The sequence below is a fragment of the Phoenix dactylifera genome, chromosome 4 (genome assembly GCF_051530095.1).
Source record: "Phoenix dactylifera cultivar Ajwa chromosome 4, Ajwa_hap1_PhDact_Kaust_v1.1, whole genome shotgun sequence".
Taxonomy (NCBI): Eukaryota; Viridiplantae; Streptophyta; class Magnoliopsida; order Arecales; family Arecaceae; genus Phoenix; species Phoenix dactylifera.
Genome location: NC_143193.1, coordinates 51605135 through 51625725, shown reverse-complemented (window position 1 = coordinate 51625725; position 20591 = coordinate 51605135). Strand labels below are relative to the sequence as shown.

The window sequence follows — 20591 nt, the reverse complement described above, 5'->3', positions numbered from 1 at the left end:
AGAAGGGTAACCTATGCGCGCAGGTGTGCGTTATATCATTTTACCTTTTATCTGGACATGCGAAATGAATGAAAATTTCAAAGGGCTATCCCGATGGTTACATTCTTCTGTTTAGCAACTTGAGATTCTAAGTTTTAAGTTATAGACGATACACTCCAGTTATTAGGACCTGGATAATTATAATGCAGGTAAGCGTCATCCGATCCTCTATAAAATGAAAACCGCAACATAACTTGTTTGCAAACGTCATGTTTGAGAAGATCCATGCCAAGAAATTTATACATAAGATTTTTCTAAGTAGGAGCTATCCTGTAAAACATGCATGTTAAGTTTACCTTTAGGTTGGGACACTCGTTGCCGATAGATTTTTGCCTAAAACTCTCTGAAGTAGGTTAATATTGCTAAGTGCCCACAAATGTACCTATTGACAAATGACAATAACGCTGCAAATGGGTTGGGTCGAGTCCTGAGTAACTTCGATCCGATTCGGTTTTTTGTCAATGAGTAAAATTAGGACTCGAACCCAACGTGTTGGGTCGATCCATGCCTACAAATTTTGACCCGACGGGTCATTCGGGTTGGATCCGGATCGGGTCCGAATCCGGATCTGGATCTATGTATTTTTATATTCAAAATTCTACTATGTAATAGTAAATAACATCAAGCAAAAAAAAAATGGTCGAGTCGGGTCTGAGTTCAGGTCGAGATTGGGTGGACCCGATCCGACCCGAAAAATAGAACGGATCTAAATTTAGAACCCGACCCGGCCCCAATCTCGACCCAAAAAATAGAACGAATATAAATTTAGGACCCGACCCGGCCCCTTGGGTTTTAAAATTGGGGTCGGATTAGATCTTATGTGGGTCGGGTCGGACCGGACCCGACCCATTTGCGGCCCTATTTAACAAAGATCAACAAATATGCGAGGGGAAGCGAGGGTAGAAAAATACCATGAGCAAGTCCGAAACCTATAAAACCCCTAATGGCCCTCCGCCTCAACTCTGCCCGGCTATTAGCTTTCCCAGGCTTAATCAAATTCCTGCCTCTCCGTCTCCTATCTCCCCAAACCCTCCGCTGCCGCCCGGCGAGAAATCTAGGGTTCCGCCTCCAGGGCTTCTATTGCGGCTGTGGAGGCGGTGGTGGAAGCATGGAGGCTCCTATTGTGGTGAAGGAGCGGATCGATCTCACAGAGAAGGAGGAGAAGATCTTCCGGCGGCTGCTCGATGTGGTTCGCGACTTCAAGTTGGAGACCCAGCTCCGAGTCGCCGGAGGTTGGGTTCGCGACAAGGTTGGGTTTGCATTGATTCTTTTCGTGGTTCCGTTAATTTCTTGTCGTTTTTGCTGCAGCTCTTGATAGGATCAAGAAAAGAGAACTTCTTTAGTTTTCTTGAAGGGAAAGGGTGGAATCAGAAGTTAAAACTTACAAATCTTCTTGTTGTCTAATTTAATTGATAACTGTTATTCGGATTCAATCAAAGTTGGAAGTTTTTTTTTCCTCTTAAACCTATGGGATAGAGAATTTGAATGAGTCTTCTGTACTTTCTTTTTTATGCCCTTATTGAGGATCGTTATCGGTTATTCTTCTTGTCTTCTTGTTCTTCTTGCCCTCATTGTATTAGTGCAGTGAGATAACCTCAACTTCTGTAGGTTCTCGACCCTGTCGATTATCTGGAAATTGGGTTCTTGGCTTCCCTTTTTTCCATTTCTTCTTTCTTTTTTGCCCTTCTTTACTTAGAACTTTGCTATATATGAACCAGTGGTTTTTGAATTTATTGTTCCGTACTCAGCAGAAAAGAGTAAAAAAAAAAGGTTGGAAAACAGCTTAAAGTGTTGATTTGGTACTGAGTGGCACAGGGTTGATTTGGTACTGGTTCCTATCCTGTAGGCCTGGTATTTTAATCCTTATTAAAACATATGTTATTTATGGAATTTTTACTCTTTCTCAACTTAAAAGGGATAGAGTTATTTAGGAATTTATTGTAATGGTTTATTGTGCAAACTCTATTACATGATTTTATATTTAGTTATTTTTTGCTGCTGTTTTTTTTTCTCCTTTTGTAGTGACACTCTTGAAATTTTACTTTACTGAAAGCCATATATTTCCATATCTTACAGCTTTTAGGTAAGGATTGCTATGATATTGATATTGCATTGGACAACATGCTGGGTCGGGAGTTCTGTGAGAAGGTCAATGAGTACCTGCACTCCATAGGTGAAGAGCAACAAGGAATAGGTGTTATTCAGTGGTACGTATTCTATTATCTGTTATGTCAAAGATTAGGCTAGTTGTCATCTTCCGATATAATTCCATAGCAGTCTGTCTTTATGGATTTCAGTTGTCTGAGTCTTTCTCTATTAGATTGTTTTCTGGAAGGGTAATCATTCAACTAGGGATTAACTAATTCTTTCCTTGAGTTGCTTGAGAACAATGAATGCCAATGAAACTTTGAAGTTGGTTTTAACTCTAGAGGTTGTTGTTATAGACTTTTAAAAAAGATCTTTCCCATGGCATCTTTTGTTGAATCAAGTAAAAAAGGGCGGCCCAATGTACAAGGCTCCTACTATTGTAAGGTAGGGGCAGTGTCAGATGTATGCAGTCTTATTCCTGCGTTTGAAGAAGTTGTTTCTATGCTTTGAACTTGTGACACCTGGTTCACAATAGAGCAACCTTTTGTTGCACCAAGGCTCACCCTCCTTCTTTTGAATCAAATGCTTGGCACAAAATCAAAGTTATAGTTTGTCGGTCTTTTTCTCTTTGTTTAGCAATGGTTTGGTTATCAGACTATTTGTGTATAATTTTGGTTATTTAACTCAAACTATTAGAGGTTTATTAAATTAAATTCTTGTATTAAGCTCCTGTTTTTTTATGGTCAGGTTGGTTACAAGATATCTATTGCAGCATCTGTTTTTTTTATGTACTGTCATCTTACGTTGCCTTTTCACATTGAAATTACTGCCTGTGATATATGTCTTGTTTTCCTTTTGTTTTGTTATATTACTAACACTAGTGGAAAACTTAATTAGGAGGATGAGAATCATTAGTTCAAGTACTTACATTTAATTGTTTAATTTCTATGTATTTTTCTAAAAAAATACCTGACTATATTTGATGCCATTCTTATTTTTTGCAGCAATCCGGATCAATCTAAACACTTGGAAACTGCAAGAATGCGTATATATGATATTTGGATTGATTTTGTTAATTTAAGATCTGAAACCTATGTTGAGAACAGCCGTATCCCTACAATGGTATCCACAAGCTTCTTTTTTACTAAGTTATTAACAGATATTAGTTTGTTATATCAATGTTTGTATCATGGAATGATGTTTGTATTCACCGGGTTTATATATTCAAGCATTGTACTCATGACATGTTGCATGAAAGTTGATCCTTTTTTCCCTTTTAGTGCTAGCCTGCACTTGATAAGTGGATATATGATTATGATGCGCTACATTGCTGATCCATTTTAGTATATTGCTGTCATCATTCATATTGGATTATGTTTAATTTTATCCTTCCTTGTAATGCCATAACTTAAGATTCATAGTAGCAACAAATGGGCTAATGGTTCCCTGCAGCATTTGTTTGCTCCAATGATGTGCAGATACAGTTGAAAGAGAGTAAGAAACATTGGCTCCAACGGACAGAGTCCGTTTAAGAAATCTGTTAAGAGGAGCTGATTTTCCACTTGATATGTAGGGCTAAGATAGGAAAATAGAGTTATGGTTGTGTGTTTAGAAGGGAAAAAAAATCAGGTATAGAAAGTCAACAAATGGTTCTATATTGTACGTCAACCACTATGCCATATGATCTATCAAGGGTTTAAGGCGATCTATTACTCAAATCTTAACATTGGTATAGGATGCATGTGCCTGTGTTTTTTCATGTTGGCTTCATGTCTAGGGTACTCTACTTTGGCACATGTTGGATGGATTGTAAGAATGGTACCTTCAATATATGCTAAGGTTCCTTATAATATATCACTTGCAGCAGGGTATTATCATTGACAGGATCATGTTAAAGGTTGTCAAATGTATGTTAATGTTTTCTAATGTGGCAGTTTTCACCTCTACTAGTGGTTAAGTTGATTTTTGACAGATGAGATATGCCTTGTTGTTTAGCTTTGTTTATTGTGCGTATAAGCTAAAGGTCTGCATTCTGCTTCCTCATCAATCACTCCTTGAAAGATCTGTTTGTGTGGGTAAATTTTGAAACAATTTCTCAGAAGCCTTTCATACATGACAAAGAAAAGAATGGCATTTATGCACAACTTATGGTTTTATTTTTTTCCTTATCAAAACAATGTACGGAAAAGTCAAAGTAGCCACCATGCAGAACAGAAAAAAGACCTTCAAATACATGCAATGGACAATATTTATCCACTTGTTTCACAATTGATTTATTAGGCTTACTTTTAGTTCATTTTCTGGTCGGGAAATGTAATTTTCCTTGTTGATTTAGTTGCTATAAGGTATCAATTTAAAGTAAACATCAGGAGCCATCTCACAAAATAAAGGCCTTGACCAACTTATTTAGGTGGTCCTCTTGATCATAGTTTACAAACGGTTCTTGTCCAAGGCAAATGCAAGATGTTTTCAAGTCCAAGCTTTAACTAGCTTATTTGGGTACTTTGTTTGTCCTTCTTGTGATTCTTTGCCAAAGCAAATAAAACCAATAGTTCTGTTGAAAGTATAGGCATAAAAATTAGGGTAATTGTGCAATGTTGATGAAGAGCTTGCTGATGGATTTTAATATATCCAACTTTTTGATCACACTAGTAAAACGCTCGTGCCATGCATGTGGCAGACCCTCTACTCAGGTTTTTTAGAACATCTAGTACTGCTTGCATTTATCACTTTGCTCCAATTTTCCACCAGTCGAGAGAGTTTTCACTCTCATGTTTCTAGAAAAAAGTTTGGACAACAAAAATTGATTATGTCAAGTACATAATTGGTATTTCAGGACCTAATTTGTTCTTCACAATAGAACTCATTAAGTAAATGCTCAAGAGTTTCTTTTGAATTTTCTTTTTCTTAGAGGAATATAATGCCAAATCATCACATGGATGATAAGGAAACATTTCCTGCCATGCTTGTTTACTTGTTTCTTTGCACTATTGCTATCTTTCCACTATTATTGCCTCAGATAAGGCATTAAAAATTAATCCCTATTCACAAAATTTCTCTACCTTATACGCCATAATTCAATTGAGTAATGTATAGAAAAGGTAACAATAGTCGGTGCAAGACTATCTAACACAATTAAAAATAAAAAGGGAAAAAAACTGTGTAGTGCAACAAAAAAAGACATGAAAGTTAACAAATTCAAGCTCTTCTTTGGATCGCAACCATGATAAAAATACTCCCTGAGTTGTTGAAAATTTTCAATTTATTCATGATTTTTTCTTGGACTAATGATTTTACAAATTGTTCTTGGTTAATTGAACAAATTATTTTTTTTTTTGAAAATTCACTAATTATTCAGCTTATGCTTGTATAATATTCATGAATAATTCAAGTTGTAATCAGTGTTAGGAAGAAAAGATGATGCTCTTTTTTGTTCTTCTTCTTGTTGGTGGTGGTGCAATTATTTGTTGTTGTCAATTTTCTTACATGTTTGCCTTAACGATGATGCTTTTGTTAATATATCAACCTTTTCTTCTTCTTTTCCAACTTTGAGTTGTCCAAATTCATTTTTTTGTTATATTTTCCATGTTTCCTCGATTCAAATATTTAAGCCTAGTCAAATAGCTTAAAACACATAAATTGTGACTCTGATAACAACCTTTCACCACCCCTCATCATCCAATCATCATCACCCAAACCTTTTCCTCAAATACGGCAATGGGAAATGGGGGCTTGCGAACCTTTTCCTTGAATAAGGACTAGCATTAGATTCATCTATATTATATAGCCAATAATACCTGTAATTGTTCTTCTTTATTATGCAGTGAGAAAGGTTGAATGCTTTCATTGAATTTTATAGGACCATTTTAGACAAGTCATGGAGGACAACCAAAGCCTAGCACTATTTGTTTTTAGGAGTACTGTAGATTCCTTGTTTTGCAGGACTGTCAAATATAGTTATACCATTTCCAGTGCATGGTTAGAATTATATATTTCTTTTTTATAATTATATTTCCATGATGATTGTCTTGTTTCATGTAATTATTAATGTTATATTGTGTGAGTAGAAATTTGGAACCGCCAAAGAAGATGCATATCGGAGAGATCTGACCATCAACAGGTAAGCAAATTACAATCCAAGAGAGTCATGTTTTCTATGTCATGTAGATATGAATCCTATCAACAAACAATTAAAAAAACAAACTTCGTGTAGAAAATGGTGTCAGAAATTAATGAATGAGAATTGGAAGGTAATAGCCTTGAGATCATGTCATCTGAATCGGAAGGTATTTATTATTCTCTTTATATATATGGCTATGCCATATCATCTTGCAAGTATACATATCAAAAAATTTGCTAATAATGAATTGTTGGTGGTAACAACTTTTCAGAATAAATCTTCCTTGGTGGATACCATGAATATTTGATGCTTTGACTGCTTTCTAATCTTCCATTTTTCTTGGGTCTATGTTGTTCTTGTGGTGTTGCCCAGTGAGAATGTTGACATATCATGATTCTCTCTCCAGATAACTTAAAATTTTTGGCTTATATTTGTAGTTAGCAATTTTATGATTAGAAATGTCTTCCAATCTTTGTATCTTTTGAATTTGTTCTATCCTTGAGGATATCTTCCATATCTTCTTCGATAGCTTTGTCTCTCCCTTGTGAATATCCCAATGTTCCTCCTGGAAAACACAGGCACCAGAATTTAGTAATATTCATGCATACGATAACAAACTTAAGATATTATACTATTATATCTTAAAATTCTAGAACTATTTTTCTGCTCTCTTTAGATTCTTTCCAATTGTTATGATAAAGTGTTTTACTTTGGCAGCTTATTTTATAATATCAACACTGATTCAGTTGAAGATTTTACTGGACGAGGTTGGCTTCCTTTTGCCCCAGGTGATCGATCTTATTTGGTTGCTGCTTCTATTTGCAATTGAAATTTTATTTTCTATTCAGGTGTTCGAGATCTGAAGACTGGGTATATTGTTACTCCTTTACCTCCAAAGGATACCTTTTTGGATGATCCCCTTCGAGTTCTTCGTGCTATCCGCTTTGGTACTTATAAAATTTCTTAGAATCTTAATTGCTTGACTTCAAACAGATGATTTAAACTAGGCATGCTTTCTTAGAAATACTGTCATGTGACTTCTTGATCGTAACTATCATATTTATGTCTTTGCCTGCGAGGTAAACATGAATCAGTTGCTGAAATTGAGTTTTCCCTATTTTTTTTGCCATCTTTTTATTTCTTCAAAGAGAAGAAAAATTCAACTATTGATACAAGGTCATGAAGGGCTAACGAGTGTATTTTATTGGTATTTAGTGGCATAAGCTGACAGTAAATGATTGAATTGATTAGATCAATAAAAAAGCTATTTCAAGCTTTAGAAGATTAGATCTGATGTCTGTTGAGTATATGCATATTAAATTATTTGTTTTCAAGGAATTTGCTTATTCAAATTTTCTCATCATTTGAAAAGCATTAAAATCAAAATCATGGCTGCAATGTTTTTACTTTCATTGGTGGCTGTTATTGAGTAATGCTCTGATATAAAAAAATCTGTTCTGATTTATTATTGCCTCAGGTGCTAGGTTTGGTTTTGTATTGGATGAAGATCTAAAAAAAGCAGCTTCAGATGAGGAAGTGAGAGCTGCAATTGCAGATAAAATCAGCAGAGAGCGTATTGGCCATGAAGTATGCCTTTTTCTTGATCTGCTATTCAGGAAACAGTCCAGTGGAGTTGCATCATATCTCTGCTGTGCTTTAGGGTCCCCTTTTTGTTATTTCGTTATTCGATGCAAATTATATATGTGAAATAAGATATTCAATAACTTTTTTCTTGCCACTTTTGCACAGGTTGATCTCATGTTTTCTGGCAATCAGCCCATCAAAGCAATGACCTATATTTGTGATTTACAATTGTTTTATGTTGTCTTCACATTTCCTGAGAATCCTCAGCCATCAGTAGTCGAAGGATGTGATAGGTTGGTGTTTCTAAGAAGATTTACTTCTGCTTGCTTATGACACTTACAGTTATAGACAACTTATATTTGGAAGGATATGTTCTCTGTCCCACCAGCTTGTTCATACTTTGATTATTAGAATATCTTTTAATTTTTTTATGATGCTTTTTTGTTCATTTTTAGTACTTAAATATAAATCAGGCATAGATAGCTTTTTGCATGTTCCATTTTGAACTAATACTTTCAAATTGTTTGCATTATACACATGCAAGGTAGCTTATAATAAATATGATTGAACCTTTGATTGCTATATTATGATTTGTTATCTCAAATGTATTGTTGAAAAACTCCTTTTTCCCCCTAATTGGTGCAATATGTTTATTGTGAAATTCATTGTACATTCTCACACTCATTTTAGATCATTTCTAAGTTATGTGCCCGTTGTTCCTTCATCTTGTTGCTTCCTTGGGAACTCAATTTTTGTTTGTTAATAAAATGTTGCTGTTCTCTTTGTTAATATGCTCGCTGTTTATGAGCAGGCATTGTGTTTCATATATGGATGCTGCATGGAATCTTCTGCAATCAACTGGTTACTCCATACTCAGTGTATGTCAATCATAGATGCCCTCCTAGCAGCAAGAAGCACAACTAAGATCACATCATGCTTCATGTTCTATCATTAGTCTTTTCTGTCTAATGCAAGTTTGGTATCATAGATAAGTCATGCATATATCACTTGTTTTTGCTGATATATTCACATTTCAATTACATATGATCTTATTTAATTTGACTTCATTCGTTCTTTATATCATGCTGCTATAGACACTTGTGTGCATATTAATTGGGACAGATCATTGTCTTCTGATTAAGAACATGAAATTGAAATGTTTATGAAAACAGAGATATGCAACGAAAAGTAATCTGCCTTACCCTTTTTGTCACAGGAATTTGACATCCAGTCCTTTGACTGCTATTTTATGTTTAGTCCGTATGAAGCATTTTACCCTTTGTTCCTGTTCACAGTTGGGCAGACACACAGTTAGTCCTGTGTCTGTACATTATATATATTTTGTACACATTTATGAACAGTGCCAGGGATTAAACATGGTAAATGGTCTTTGAAATTAAGAAGCGGGTATAAAATTATCAGGAAACAGGAATTAAACATAAAAGGTCAGTCAATCCGGTAGGCAGACCTGAACTATCTCTGTTGTCAACCTATTTCAAAGTTTACCAGGGATAATTGTACTTGGTAGGTCATTCCTTGATCTAATTAACTTGGAGAGAAAAAACAACGTATGCCATATTATGAGCATCTATGCGAAAAATTTCAAATCTCCATAAACGTGTTGCAGTCAAGAAGTAATGAAATGTATAACTTATAATTTCTGTGGTGAGTGTCATTAGGACTTGGTGGGGCATATGGTTTCTTATTCTTTTTGTTCTTTTATTTGTCAATGGAAAACAATTTTATCATGAAGATACAATTAAGGAAAAGTAGTTTTAATCAGCAGTAATGTCAAAAATCAGGTGAGGGAGAAACTTGAAAAATTACAAATGATGAACCAAGGTATGTGCCTGTACTGGTTTAGACACATTTATAAGGATACAAGCTTCCCTGAATTTATATTGGAGCAGGTGGCCTTTAAAATTAATGAATTCAATCATTTTTCATTCTTCTCTATTTTAAGCAATAGTAAAAACGTCTCTAGTAGCTTTACACCTGAGTGATTTTTTCTGTACGTTTATTTTAATTATTGTTTCTGGAATCTGAGCCGGCTATACATAAACAATCTTTTCTCTAATTCATTGATGAGTAAATCTTTCCCCTTTTTATACCCTTGTGAGAAGAAATTATGTCCTTACAGTTTCACCCAAAAATAACTGCGGTGCCATCCTTCATACAAAATCAAATTTCTGCAATAAGATATAATTTATTAGACTTCTCAATGTCATGTAAATGACTGTTACACATTTGTTTGCCTGTTATTTATGTCTCTTTGGTTTTAACACTTAGCTGACATTCAACTTTCAGGATGAACAGCGAAGGCTCTATCTGTATGGGGCATTGTTTCTTCCAGTAAGAAATACCATATATGAAGATAGAAAATCCAAAAAGGTGAATTATTTTTCTATTTGATATAATGATAAAGACCATGTTTGTTATAATTAATATTCATCTAATTTCTATATACTATGAGGTTTATTAAACAAGAAAGAATTCTCTCGGATGTTCAATTTTTGTCGTCAGGATGAAGTTCTATTAACTGTTAAAAGACAAATATTTGAATAAAACTCGTGTCCTTTACCTTGATCATAAGCAACATGCCTCATCCTGTATGAAAGACATTGACTAAATGGATCAAGGCATGATTCGTCAAAGTTCTACCTTAATTATATCTAAACAGTCTTATCCAGCATAATGGCATTATCTTAAGTGAACTAAGTGAGTTAACCTGAACCTGTGGGTTGGATGACTGGAATCACTTGCCTGTGTGGATTTAGCTAATCATTAGGTGTTGAAAGCAACACAAGTTTGTGGTTTACAAGTTCTTTTTGGGCTGCTTTGCATGTTTATTATTTTGTTTGTACTCTCTTTTTTTCAGGGATTAATTTGAGAATTGTTTTCCTATGTCCATTTATTTTGTTGCTGAGCTGCCATGCTCAAATGGAGTTGTTGTTTCTTTTTAGGGTTGGGTTGAGTTAATGCAGGGAATTTTATTTGTTTCCTATCCTTCTTACTTTTTGGACCAGAATAATGGAGACATCATTGTGCCACCATTATCGATTTCTTTAATCACTTTAATCATGGTGATTTTGTAGCAATCTTAGCCTGGAATTGTTTCATTCTTTTTTTATTATTCTTCCAGGAACAAGAATTTGTATCCTGTGTAAATCTATCAATTAATATGGGTAACTTGATTTACAGATTCCTGTTGCCAGCTATATCATTCGAAATTCACTCAAGCTGAAAAATAGTGATGCTGAAACTGTATGTCATATTCTTATCTCCTAATCAAGCTTCATTTTCAAATAGTCATCATCTTTTTTTTTCCTTTTTTAACCATAAATATGCTTGTGCTTAACCCATCTGCAGATACCATCCTCACTTTAATTTGTTGTGGCATATGACTTGTTTTGTAGGTTATGAGTTTACATGGTGCCTTGGAGAGATTCTTTTCCATAATTTCTTTACTGGAGTCAGATGGAGATTCCAAAATTGTCGAAGTAAAGCTGGAGGATGAATTCCTTGACATACCATTCGATTCTAGAATACGAGTTTTGGCAGGTTATCGTGTGTTTAACTATTTACCCTCATGCAGCAACTTATCTTTATCAATGGTTCTTTTTGAAAGTGTCATGTTCCTTTTGCACTAGTAACTGATTTCTTTTTTTCTTTTTTTTTCTTTTTTTGTCCGCTCTTTCAGTTAGCATTTCAGTTAACAATCTAGGGACAGATGATAATTATCTTTCTGTTTAATTCATTGATACCAATTCACGAGACTATGAGTGCAATTACAATATGGTCCTTGACAACGAAAATCATTATTATTATTCTGTCTTTATCAATAAATGTTAATTCCTGCTGGTCAAACATTTGAGTTGAAATCAACAGATGCCATGAATTCAAATGTATGGCTAAATTAGTGATTTTGATATTTGAGTTACCAATTTTTGGCACATTTTTTTTTAATATTGTTGTGTTGTTTATGCTTTAGCTTGTCGCAGCATTGTCTAATTTTGCATACTTTGGCTTGTGCTTGAAGAGCTGTGTTTTTCATTAGATGTTATTATTTTGACAGTTTACATGGTTAACTTAGATTTGATATTGATTAGAATTTAAAAGGTGAATAGCTGTGTCGCGAACAGCAAATTAGAAATTTGTAATTGATTATGAATAAGATGTGCCATGATATAATTGATTGAGATTGTCACTCGAAAATTTTTAGCAGGCATTTTGGGTCCATGAAGTTTATTCTTCTTTTTCAATAAACATGGTAGCAAATTTTGAGCTTGAATTTTGGAATATGTTGTCAACCTGTTTAACATTCAATAACTGTTTTATTTTCTTGAAGCTGATTTGGTATTTGGCATTTAACGTGCACAGGATTGCTTCTGCGGAAAATAAAAACTTTTTGGCGTGTTGCCTTGTTGTTGTCCGCTTTATTATACCCCAAAGTTGACCATGCGGGTGGTCCTTTGACCAACGACTTTGAAACAGAAAGAAGCAGAGAGATTTTTGTTAGCATTGATAGAGCTATATCTAAATCAGGTGACATTGCATTTCTATTTTATCTGTTACTTATGCCTTATGCTGGTTTTCAATGCATATGTAGGTCCAAAAGAGTCAAAATCTGTCATTTATTTCATGCATAATATGTTGATATTTGTGCCAGTAACTTTTTTTGTGATGGTGGTCCCAAAGTTGTCTTACTGATGTAGAAGAGTAATTATTGACTTTAGTGCCAATTAGCATAGCATGATATGTTGCCCTATCAGCACCTCTCGCTAACATGGTACTAGCTTTGTTCTGGTACTTATTATGCAGCAGTATCAATGCATGCTAAGCTTAATGCAGCACAATATTTGCCATGGGCTATGCGAAGTTGTTATGCCATTGGCATGTGATAGTTCAATCCTTGGTGCTACTTGGTCTAAGGTGTTGGGAGAAAATGTGGTGTAAAGGGTTCCATTAAACCTTATCTTGTCTCCATCCATCTTCATTGTAACTTAGTTCCTCAGTTCTTAATTGTATCATCACCTGATAGGAACAAATTAAAGTATGGTGATCCTTTGTTTTTGGTGAATTGAATCTGAATAGCTTTATAGAGCATTTGCCAGTATTGGAGTCAGGAAGCATTCGAACATGATGGGCCTTTTTTCCATTTAAGTCTACTATCATTAGTTGTGTCTCTTGTTCTGCCATGCTTCACTATAAATCCTGGCAAATTATGATGCTGTGCAAGTATCTTACAATAACTCCTTCCCAGATTGTTGATATTTCATCTCTAGTTCACCCTTTTTTGGTAATTTTACAAAAGAAAAGCAAAGCAAAGTTGAAATAGAAAAGCAGAAGTGATCTATGTCCCAACCCCGAACACCCTGGTCTGTCTCTTCTCCCCTCCAGTTCTCACCTCTCCCCCCTCTTCCTAGGGCTTGTTCCTAGAGCTTGCTCCTCCTCCGAGCTATCTCTACACCCAATAGCATCCTCTGCCCCCTCTCTGGCCCCGGATTGTCCTCATCCTCTCTCATGTGAGATTTCCCTTAAAGAAGCCAAATGTTTAGGAAAAAAAATGATGCCTTCTAATGGATGTAGGAGCTTGGAGGCTTCAGCAGTCTCAACTACCATAGGCAGTAGGAATTTAGTGCAGTCCAACAGATGTACTTTGTGCTAAAGGGAGTTTAGGGTACCAAGAGATGAGTTTAAGTTGGCCTTGGAAGCGAAGTAGTGCAAAAGTCATTGGTGACTTATCTCTTAAATAAGAAATGATGGACGCCAAGCAAGTGAAAACTGAGACTGTCAAAAACTTATTATAGAGCATGGAGGAGTTTTACAGTGGCAGCAAATGGTAACACATTGAATTGGAGAAATCAATTGCTTTTTGGCATGGGAAAAAAGGATGGATTTGCGAATTATATTGAAGATATTTGAAAAGGAGATCAATAAAGTAAAGCAAAAGAATGGTGGATATGTTGAATTGAAGAGAGCGGCAAGGGAAGAAAATTCCAAGTAAAGGTGTATATTGGAATAACCACCTTGCAGAGTGATGAACAAGAATATGAATGTCTTAAAGTCAGTGAAGTTGCATTGCTCAGTGGTGTGAAAGATCTAAAGAGCTTGCTTGCTGCAAAATTAACTGTTGAGTCGAGTAAAACTTTCACCTCATTTGAAGCTGAAATATTCAGGCAACCAAAAGGCATTGGTGACTATTTGCAGCGGCAATTAGGAATGACATGATTGTGCGATGGAATGGTGAGGCCCACAATGTGTAGGTGTTTGATTGGAAGCTGCAAACAGAAATATTGATTTTTGCATAATCGGTAATTCCTCTGATTTGAGGTCAGCTTCCTTGGTTATCATGGATGATACAGTCCACTATGTTTGTATTGATGAAACTCTATTAGATGGCAAGGGGGCATCTTCTTACGAGGTCGTAGAAGAAAAGGGCAATTTTTTGGAGTAAGAGACATGCTGAGGAAAAACAGCTTCCACAGAGAGAATTTGTATCCTTAGGATTTTCTTAATACAAAGCGTGGCAGAATTTGTTCATGTCCTCAAGAAGCTTGTAGGTGTAATTCACTATTTGAGAACATGGACAGATGAAATGCCGATGTGGTACTATTGGGGTCTTCCTTTCTAAACAAACACTCAAGGCTAGTTTGTTATATAAATGTATTAATAATATTTATCAGAAAATCTCTTTTTTCATTTTCTTCGCCCCACATATTCACTAGACATATTTGTTATTTGCTGATGATTTTCTTCTTTTTTTTCGGAGGGTAGCTATTTGCTGATGATGTCAGATGTGTCTTTCAGGTCTTGATAATGTGTGGGAAATGAAGCCATTGCTTGATGGGAAAGCAATAATGAGTGTTTTGCAGCTTAAATCAGGAGGTCCACTTATCAGGGAATGGGTAAGATAAATTATTCTGCATCAAATTTAGCTTTCATACTTTAATTGCTTACAGGTCGTTTCCCCCTTGACAGCAAGAACGGCTGATCAAATGGCAACTTGCTCATCCAGAAGGAACTACAGACGAGTGTCTTGATTGGATGAAGCAGTCACAAGCAAAACGAGTGAAGCTGGATTGTTGTGCTTGAATATAACACAATCTAGTAGCCTGGTTCTTGTCTGCTTATCCTGTAGGGATTGTGGCAAACGGCATTTTTATTCCAGTTGTCACGAGTATGCTGATTTAACAATTCACACTTTGGTGTTTGGAGATCTTTGGTTCAGAAGGCATTGATGCTTGCTAGTGCATTGTCTGCACAACTGGTCTCCAAATTCAGATTTCTCAACCCTAATTTAGACGCATCAAGTGCTTTGGCCAACTACTTCTGTATGATTTTAAATTAATTGCTTATTTTTGTTTAGAAGGTAAGACGAGCATAGGTTAAGATAAAGAATGTATAATTCCTACTTTGTAAATTGCTGAGAAGGCAAGTGGGAATGCAATTTTACAATGGATTCAAAACTATGACAAATTATGTTTCAGGTCCAATCTCATTAAGATAATGATCTTTCAAAGTCTTGGTTTCAGATGTGTATGTGTGTGTCTGTTGTGTGGTGCCAGAAGAAAAGGCCTAAACATTAGTTAGTTTAATTCAATCATCCCTTTTCCAAACTCTGCCTGTGGCATGTCTTTAAGAAGTCTGACGGCCAATATTACAGTCGCAGGTCCCCTCAATCTGCTCCCTCAAGATTTTTGTACTATTTTCCTCTTTAAGATCCTCAGCTGCTGGATGATCACCAAAATTTATTGTTTTCTACAAGTTTGATCCTATCATGCTTACGAGTTATATTGCAGTCTAGGCAACTTTTCAGCAAAGCATTTATCCTTTCACATTTTTGAGTCGATCATATTTGATCGATAGCCTAGCCATCTTCAGCGGGCTTGGCAGGAAGACTTTGAAGTGCACGGGTAATGTGGTGTGACATGTCTTTGAAAACAAACTACTGCCTGTATTTGTTCTTTGACCCCAGTTAGTTTACCTTATGGTTGAAACACCAAAATCATCAAGGATTCTAAGCCCAGCTGTCTCCCCTGAGGACTCCAAGAGGATGCATCATCGCCTTGCCATTTCAGCAAGAAATGTGTGGAAGAAGATCGTTCGTGCTGCAAACAATTGATGGTCACATTCAATCATGGAGTCTTCTGTCAAAACTAGTTCCATATTCTTTATAAATTGTTAGGATGGGTTTCATCTGCTCACCTGCCGAAACTGGTTGCACTAGTCAAAAATATTGATACGCTGAAATCCAGCTATTCCTATAGTTCATATTCCGAATGGTGAGTTCCTACTGGTACCGGCAGCACGTTGCCGAGACTAGTTCAGAAGGAAGCATATGGTCACACTGGTATCGTTTTTGAGGTTTTCAGGTGCGAAGGAATATGATTGATGAGAAACTGGAGATGTTCCACTGGACACCATCAAACCCCCTCTGCCGACCATCGCATTCGAATCGCCCACCCCACAACCGCTACCAGCCAAAAGCCATGGATGTTGTTCTCCATCCCTCCTGTCCATCGCCCCCGTTCCCTCAGCTTATTTCCATAATCAAAACCTCAAGGTTAGTAAGATTGAAGGCGTGGGAATGACGAGGACAGCAGCACCAGCGGATGCCTCAGTAAACACGGGGTTATGAACTCCCTGAAGCCATACAAGACCATGGCCATCACCGACCCCATCATCCGAGAAGGTTATCCGAGGTTAGCGTGTTTTCATTCTCTCTTCTAGAGATCAAAGATGGGGTGATGATGGTCGGACGAGTTCACAGCGAGCGAGCTGATTTTGTGATGGCTCAGTGTCAAGCTTGTTTAGGATGCATATTTTGCTTATAATTGCTCTGCTCATTCCATTCTGGGTTGTTCTTGCTCATCGATCTGGATTCCCTGGAATATTCACTCATTTTTCTCTACAGGTTAGTACTTCTATCCAAAATGGCTAGGTTGGCTGATGCAGTGATAATTCCCACCAGCATATCAGATAATTTTCTTTCCAAAAAAAAAACCAAGTCCCTTGCTTCAAACTCAATGAAAAGTTGTGACTGCTGATTATTAGTTCATCATCCAATCCTACTGGATCTGTTTATCCCAAGGAACTAACTGAGGAAATTGCTATTATAAATTGCTATTATAGTAATTTTTCTAAAAAAAACACAAACTTCAGGATCGAAGGGTTGCAAACATGCCAGATCAACTAGTTACATCATCAAAATGCAGCACATCATCCACTGGTCTGGTCATACATATCGCACCTAGCTATTCATTTTAGCCATGTCCACCATATTCATGATTGCCGCTGCTGCCATGACCATAACAAAGTTTGTGCTGGCCTAATAATATAGGAGGGATCTTAGGAAAGAGGGAGTAAAAAAAAACAAAGATAGATAGAGAGAGAGAGAAGACAGTTTGCTCTAACAGAGTGCACAGCTTTGCATTGCAATGCTTTTGGTAATGGGATTAATAAATAAAGCTAAATCCAGCAGCTTGCATTAGCGTATATTTCATTTCGACTAGCAAAGCCCCCATGCCAAATGTACATGTACACCTAATAACAACAAAACATATTTGTGAATGTTTATAAATGTGTTATGAACCTATATGCAAATATATATTATTTCCATAGCGGCTAGAAGTTTTGATATGTATGTCGACGCTCACCATTTTTTTCCTCTTTTTGAGAAAATCCATGACAAACAAATCATCTAAGCTATAGCACATTGCAATACAAAAACCAAGAAATATCATCTAGTTGCTTACATTGATATCTAAACTATGGCGTATATTTCATTTCTGTTTTGTAAAGCAGAATAATAATGACAAGGAGGCATCACCAGTGGCACTAATGTATGATACTCTGAAACAACTGTTCTGGAAAGCAGAGTGGCTAAAGAATCTCTCAAAACAAGGGGAAAAAAATTAACACAATTCATTGTTTTTTCCTTCACTTTTCTGTTGAGTGTGAAGGTGTGTTTGCAGCTACGCCAATGTCACTTGGCCCCACAAAACAGCCATCATCTTCTTTGTTGCCGAGCAATCATTCTGTACCATTAGGGTGTATAGCATAACTGATTATAATCATGATATATGCATGGATCCTTTCACATTGGAAGGGGAAAAAGAAAGAATCAATTTGTTGGTTTATTTGATCAATGCAAGAATTACTGTATCTGAACGTAATACATTGCATCTTTATCTTGAATATCAATGGACTAAGCTAGTGTACAATTACCTATGCTTCCTTTTAAAACAGCACGAGTGAGTGATAAGCTGTTCAGACACTTCTAGTTGTCAGAAGGAATTGACAATTTGTCCCCAATTGTTATTTATGTTTTAGTGATAACAGGAGCCGTAGTACTACCAAATAGGCGCATTTGGTTGTCGCATACAAAATTGATCCATCGGTGCTGCCATTAAAAACCTCTAGAAATTGGTGTCCAAATCCTACACAAGGCAACATTAGACCAGATAGTAGCTTGCCAATGTAGAGAATTCTATCCCTTACTTTGTATGGTTTACCTTAAGTCATTATTTGGGATCTCTCATTGTCAACGATAATTTTGAAAATGTGTTCAGAGGAAACCTAATTATAAAGTGGGTGTTAAAAAGAGCATTCTTTAGCTCCTTTTCAGAAAGCTTATTTTCGAAACATTGATGGTGTACAAAACCTCAAATGAGTTTTGTGGAAGAATCCCATAGTTTGATAATAATGTCATGAATGTTCATTAGGTTTCTTCCTTTTCCTCCTTAGGGTTCATGTCTTGGCATATATTTCTTGAAGAGAATATTGATGCCTCAATCCAGACTATGCTGTAAGACAACACCATATATTATTATTATTGCAGTTGAATGATGAGTTACAATTTATCGATTTTCATAATTTTTCTACATGCAGTTCCTGATTAATGGATAAAGTTTTTTTCTATCTTTTTCATCTTCTGAGTAGTATTTTTTGAGTCATGACTTATTTTGACTAAACGAATAGCACTGCTCGAAAACCCCAAAACTTTGCAATCTTCCCTATTGAACTTATCTAAATTACAACAAGACTGGAGCTAAAACAAATGTGCTTTGATACAAATATGTGAATCTAATTCAAATGCTTACTCGTTGACAGAGAGAAACTATTTATACACCTCCCAAGTGCCTTAATAATTTGCAACCTGATTTCACCTTATACCACAAATGCAAGTAGGTCATCGTACCAGCCACCCCATAATAACATGATACTTAGCCATAGTAATTTCTGAAGTTTCAAACCAGATTTTTATTTTTTTTGATGATGATGAAACAGATATCTCTTACTATTTTCTAATGCACTCCTACCTCTAAGCCTATGATTAGGTTTCTTCAAAGGGCATATAATTGTAAGCTCCAGCACAATCAAATCTAAAAGAAGTATTCTTAAGCAGGATTCGAGCAAAAAATCTGGCATCACTTCATAGCTTATTAGACAATAATATAAGAAACTCGCAACTGAATCAAAGAAAAGAATCAAACATCCAAATTCAAGGAATGTACTAGGGACAAGACAATACCTTTTAATCAGATTCGAGTGCAAGATGGATCAAAATCATCAGGTGCGACTCGAGCGATCCAATTGCTGAGACTCTTTTTGATCTCCCCATTGTTGACATAAGCAAGCTCATACATACTACAGAGATTCACAATCACGGTCTCATTCACAGCAGCCGTGGGCACCCTCTCCAGCGCCCCCTCCAACAGCTTGATCGCATCCGAAAGATCCCTCGAATACATGAGACACAACGCCTTGTTGTTCACCGCCACCACATCCCCCGGATCTCTCTCGATACACTCATCGTACTCCCTCGCCGCCGACGCAAAGTCCTTCGCCACCAAAAACCCCAGCGCCCGGTTCCTCCCCACCAAATTCTCGAACTCCACCCCCATTTCCTCACTCCTCAACCCCTCCACCTTCGCAAACGTAGCGTTGGCTCCATCGAGGTCCCCAATTTGGAGCTGGATGTAGGCCAGTCTCAAGAGGAGCACCGGATCGGAGGGCGATCGGACCAGCAAATCGCAGATCAGCACCAGGGCGACGTCGAACTCGCGGTGGCAGAAGTGGTTGCAGATGAGGGAGCTCATCACCAGCACCTCCCTCCTCCGCCACCGATCGGCGGCGAAGGAGGAGTCTTTCTCCTCCGACGGCCGTTGGTGGCCGCGGTTCTTGGAGCGGACGAAATCGAGGAGGGAGTAGAGACGATCTAGGGTTTCGGGGCGATCACCGAGGGACTGGGGGAGGCTGGCGTAGAGGAGGCGGAGGGAGAATGGGAGCATGGAGCCCTGGCGGCCGGGGTAGAGATGGGGGTAGGACTCGAAGAGGAAGCGGGGGGAGCCGAAGGGGTCGGGGGAGGTGGGGAGGGGTTGGAGGGAGTCGAGCTCGGCGAGGGCGTCGGCAGGGCGGCGAAGCTTGAGGAGGGCAAGGGCGGAGAAGGTGAGGTAGACGAGGTGATCATGGGGGCGAGAGAGGAGTGAGAGGGAGCGGGCGCGGGCGACCTTGTCGAGGACGGAGCGCCACTGGCCGCGGGCGGCGAGGTCGTGGAGGGAGTCCACCTCGTAGCAGAGGTCGTCCGATGGGGAAGGAGCGGAGGCGGCGGGGGAGAGGAGAGGGTCCGAGACGGCTGGAGTTGGTTGGGTCGCCGGAGGAGCCTCACCTCCGCCGCTGGCGTCGGGTTCTTGATCCATGACCGCGACGGATTCTGGAGAAAGGGATCGAGAGAAACCGGAGAGCAACTGAGAGG

At 37.5% G+C, this 20591-nt stretch overlaps 2 protein-coding genes across 6 annotated transcripts; one reads left to right on the top strand and one right to left on the bottom strand.

Moving 5' to 3' along the window:
• The first annotated feature begins 931 nt into the window (after window positions 1-931).
• Window positions 932-15353, top strand: LOC103701287 (Polynucleotide adenylyltransferase family protein). Its single transcript, XM_008783297.6, has 15 exons — window positions 932-1288; window positions 2116-2246; window positions 3132-3249; window positions 6195-6247; window positions 6965-7014; window positions 7096-7194; window positions 7725-7834; window positions 7997-8124; window positions 8643-8709; window positions 10139-10222; window positions 11033-11095; window positions 11248-11392; window positions 12212-12376; window positions 14642-14739; window positions 14813-15353. The coding sequence occupies exons 1-15, from the start codon at window positions 983-985 to the stop codon at window positions 14924-14926; spliced, it is 1731 nt and encodes a 576-aa protein (XP_008781519.3). The 5' UTR covers window positions 932-982; the 3' UTR covers window positions 14927-15353.
• On the bottom strand, window positions 6727-20591 carry LOC103701288 (Tetratricopeptide repeat (TPR)-like superfamily protein). 5 transcript variants are annotated; one of them, XR_005514630.3, is made up of 3 exons: window positions 19368-20591; window positions 9034-9116; window positions 6727-6812 (listed from the first exon to the last, which is right to left on the bottom strand). XR_005514630.3 is itself a non-coding variant. In XM_039133207.3 (2 exons), exon 1 carries the CDS (start codon window positions 20533-20535, stop codon window positions 19375-19377), a length of 1161 nt encoding a protein of 386 aa, XP_038989135.2. In that variant the 5' UTR covers window positions 20536-20591; the 3' UTR covers window positions 16930-17377; window positions 19368-19374. The 5 variants fall into 5 exon arrangements, 4 of the variants coding, with proteins under 4 accessions (XP_038989135.2, XP_038989137.2, XP_038989134.2 ...); XM_039133207.3 differs by lacking the exons at window positions 6727-6812; window positions 9034-9116 and adding an exon at window positions 16930-17377; XM_039133209.3 differs by lacking the exons at window positions 6727-6812; window positions 9034-9116 and adding an exon at window positions 16930-17162.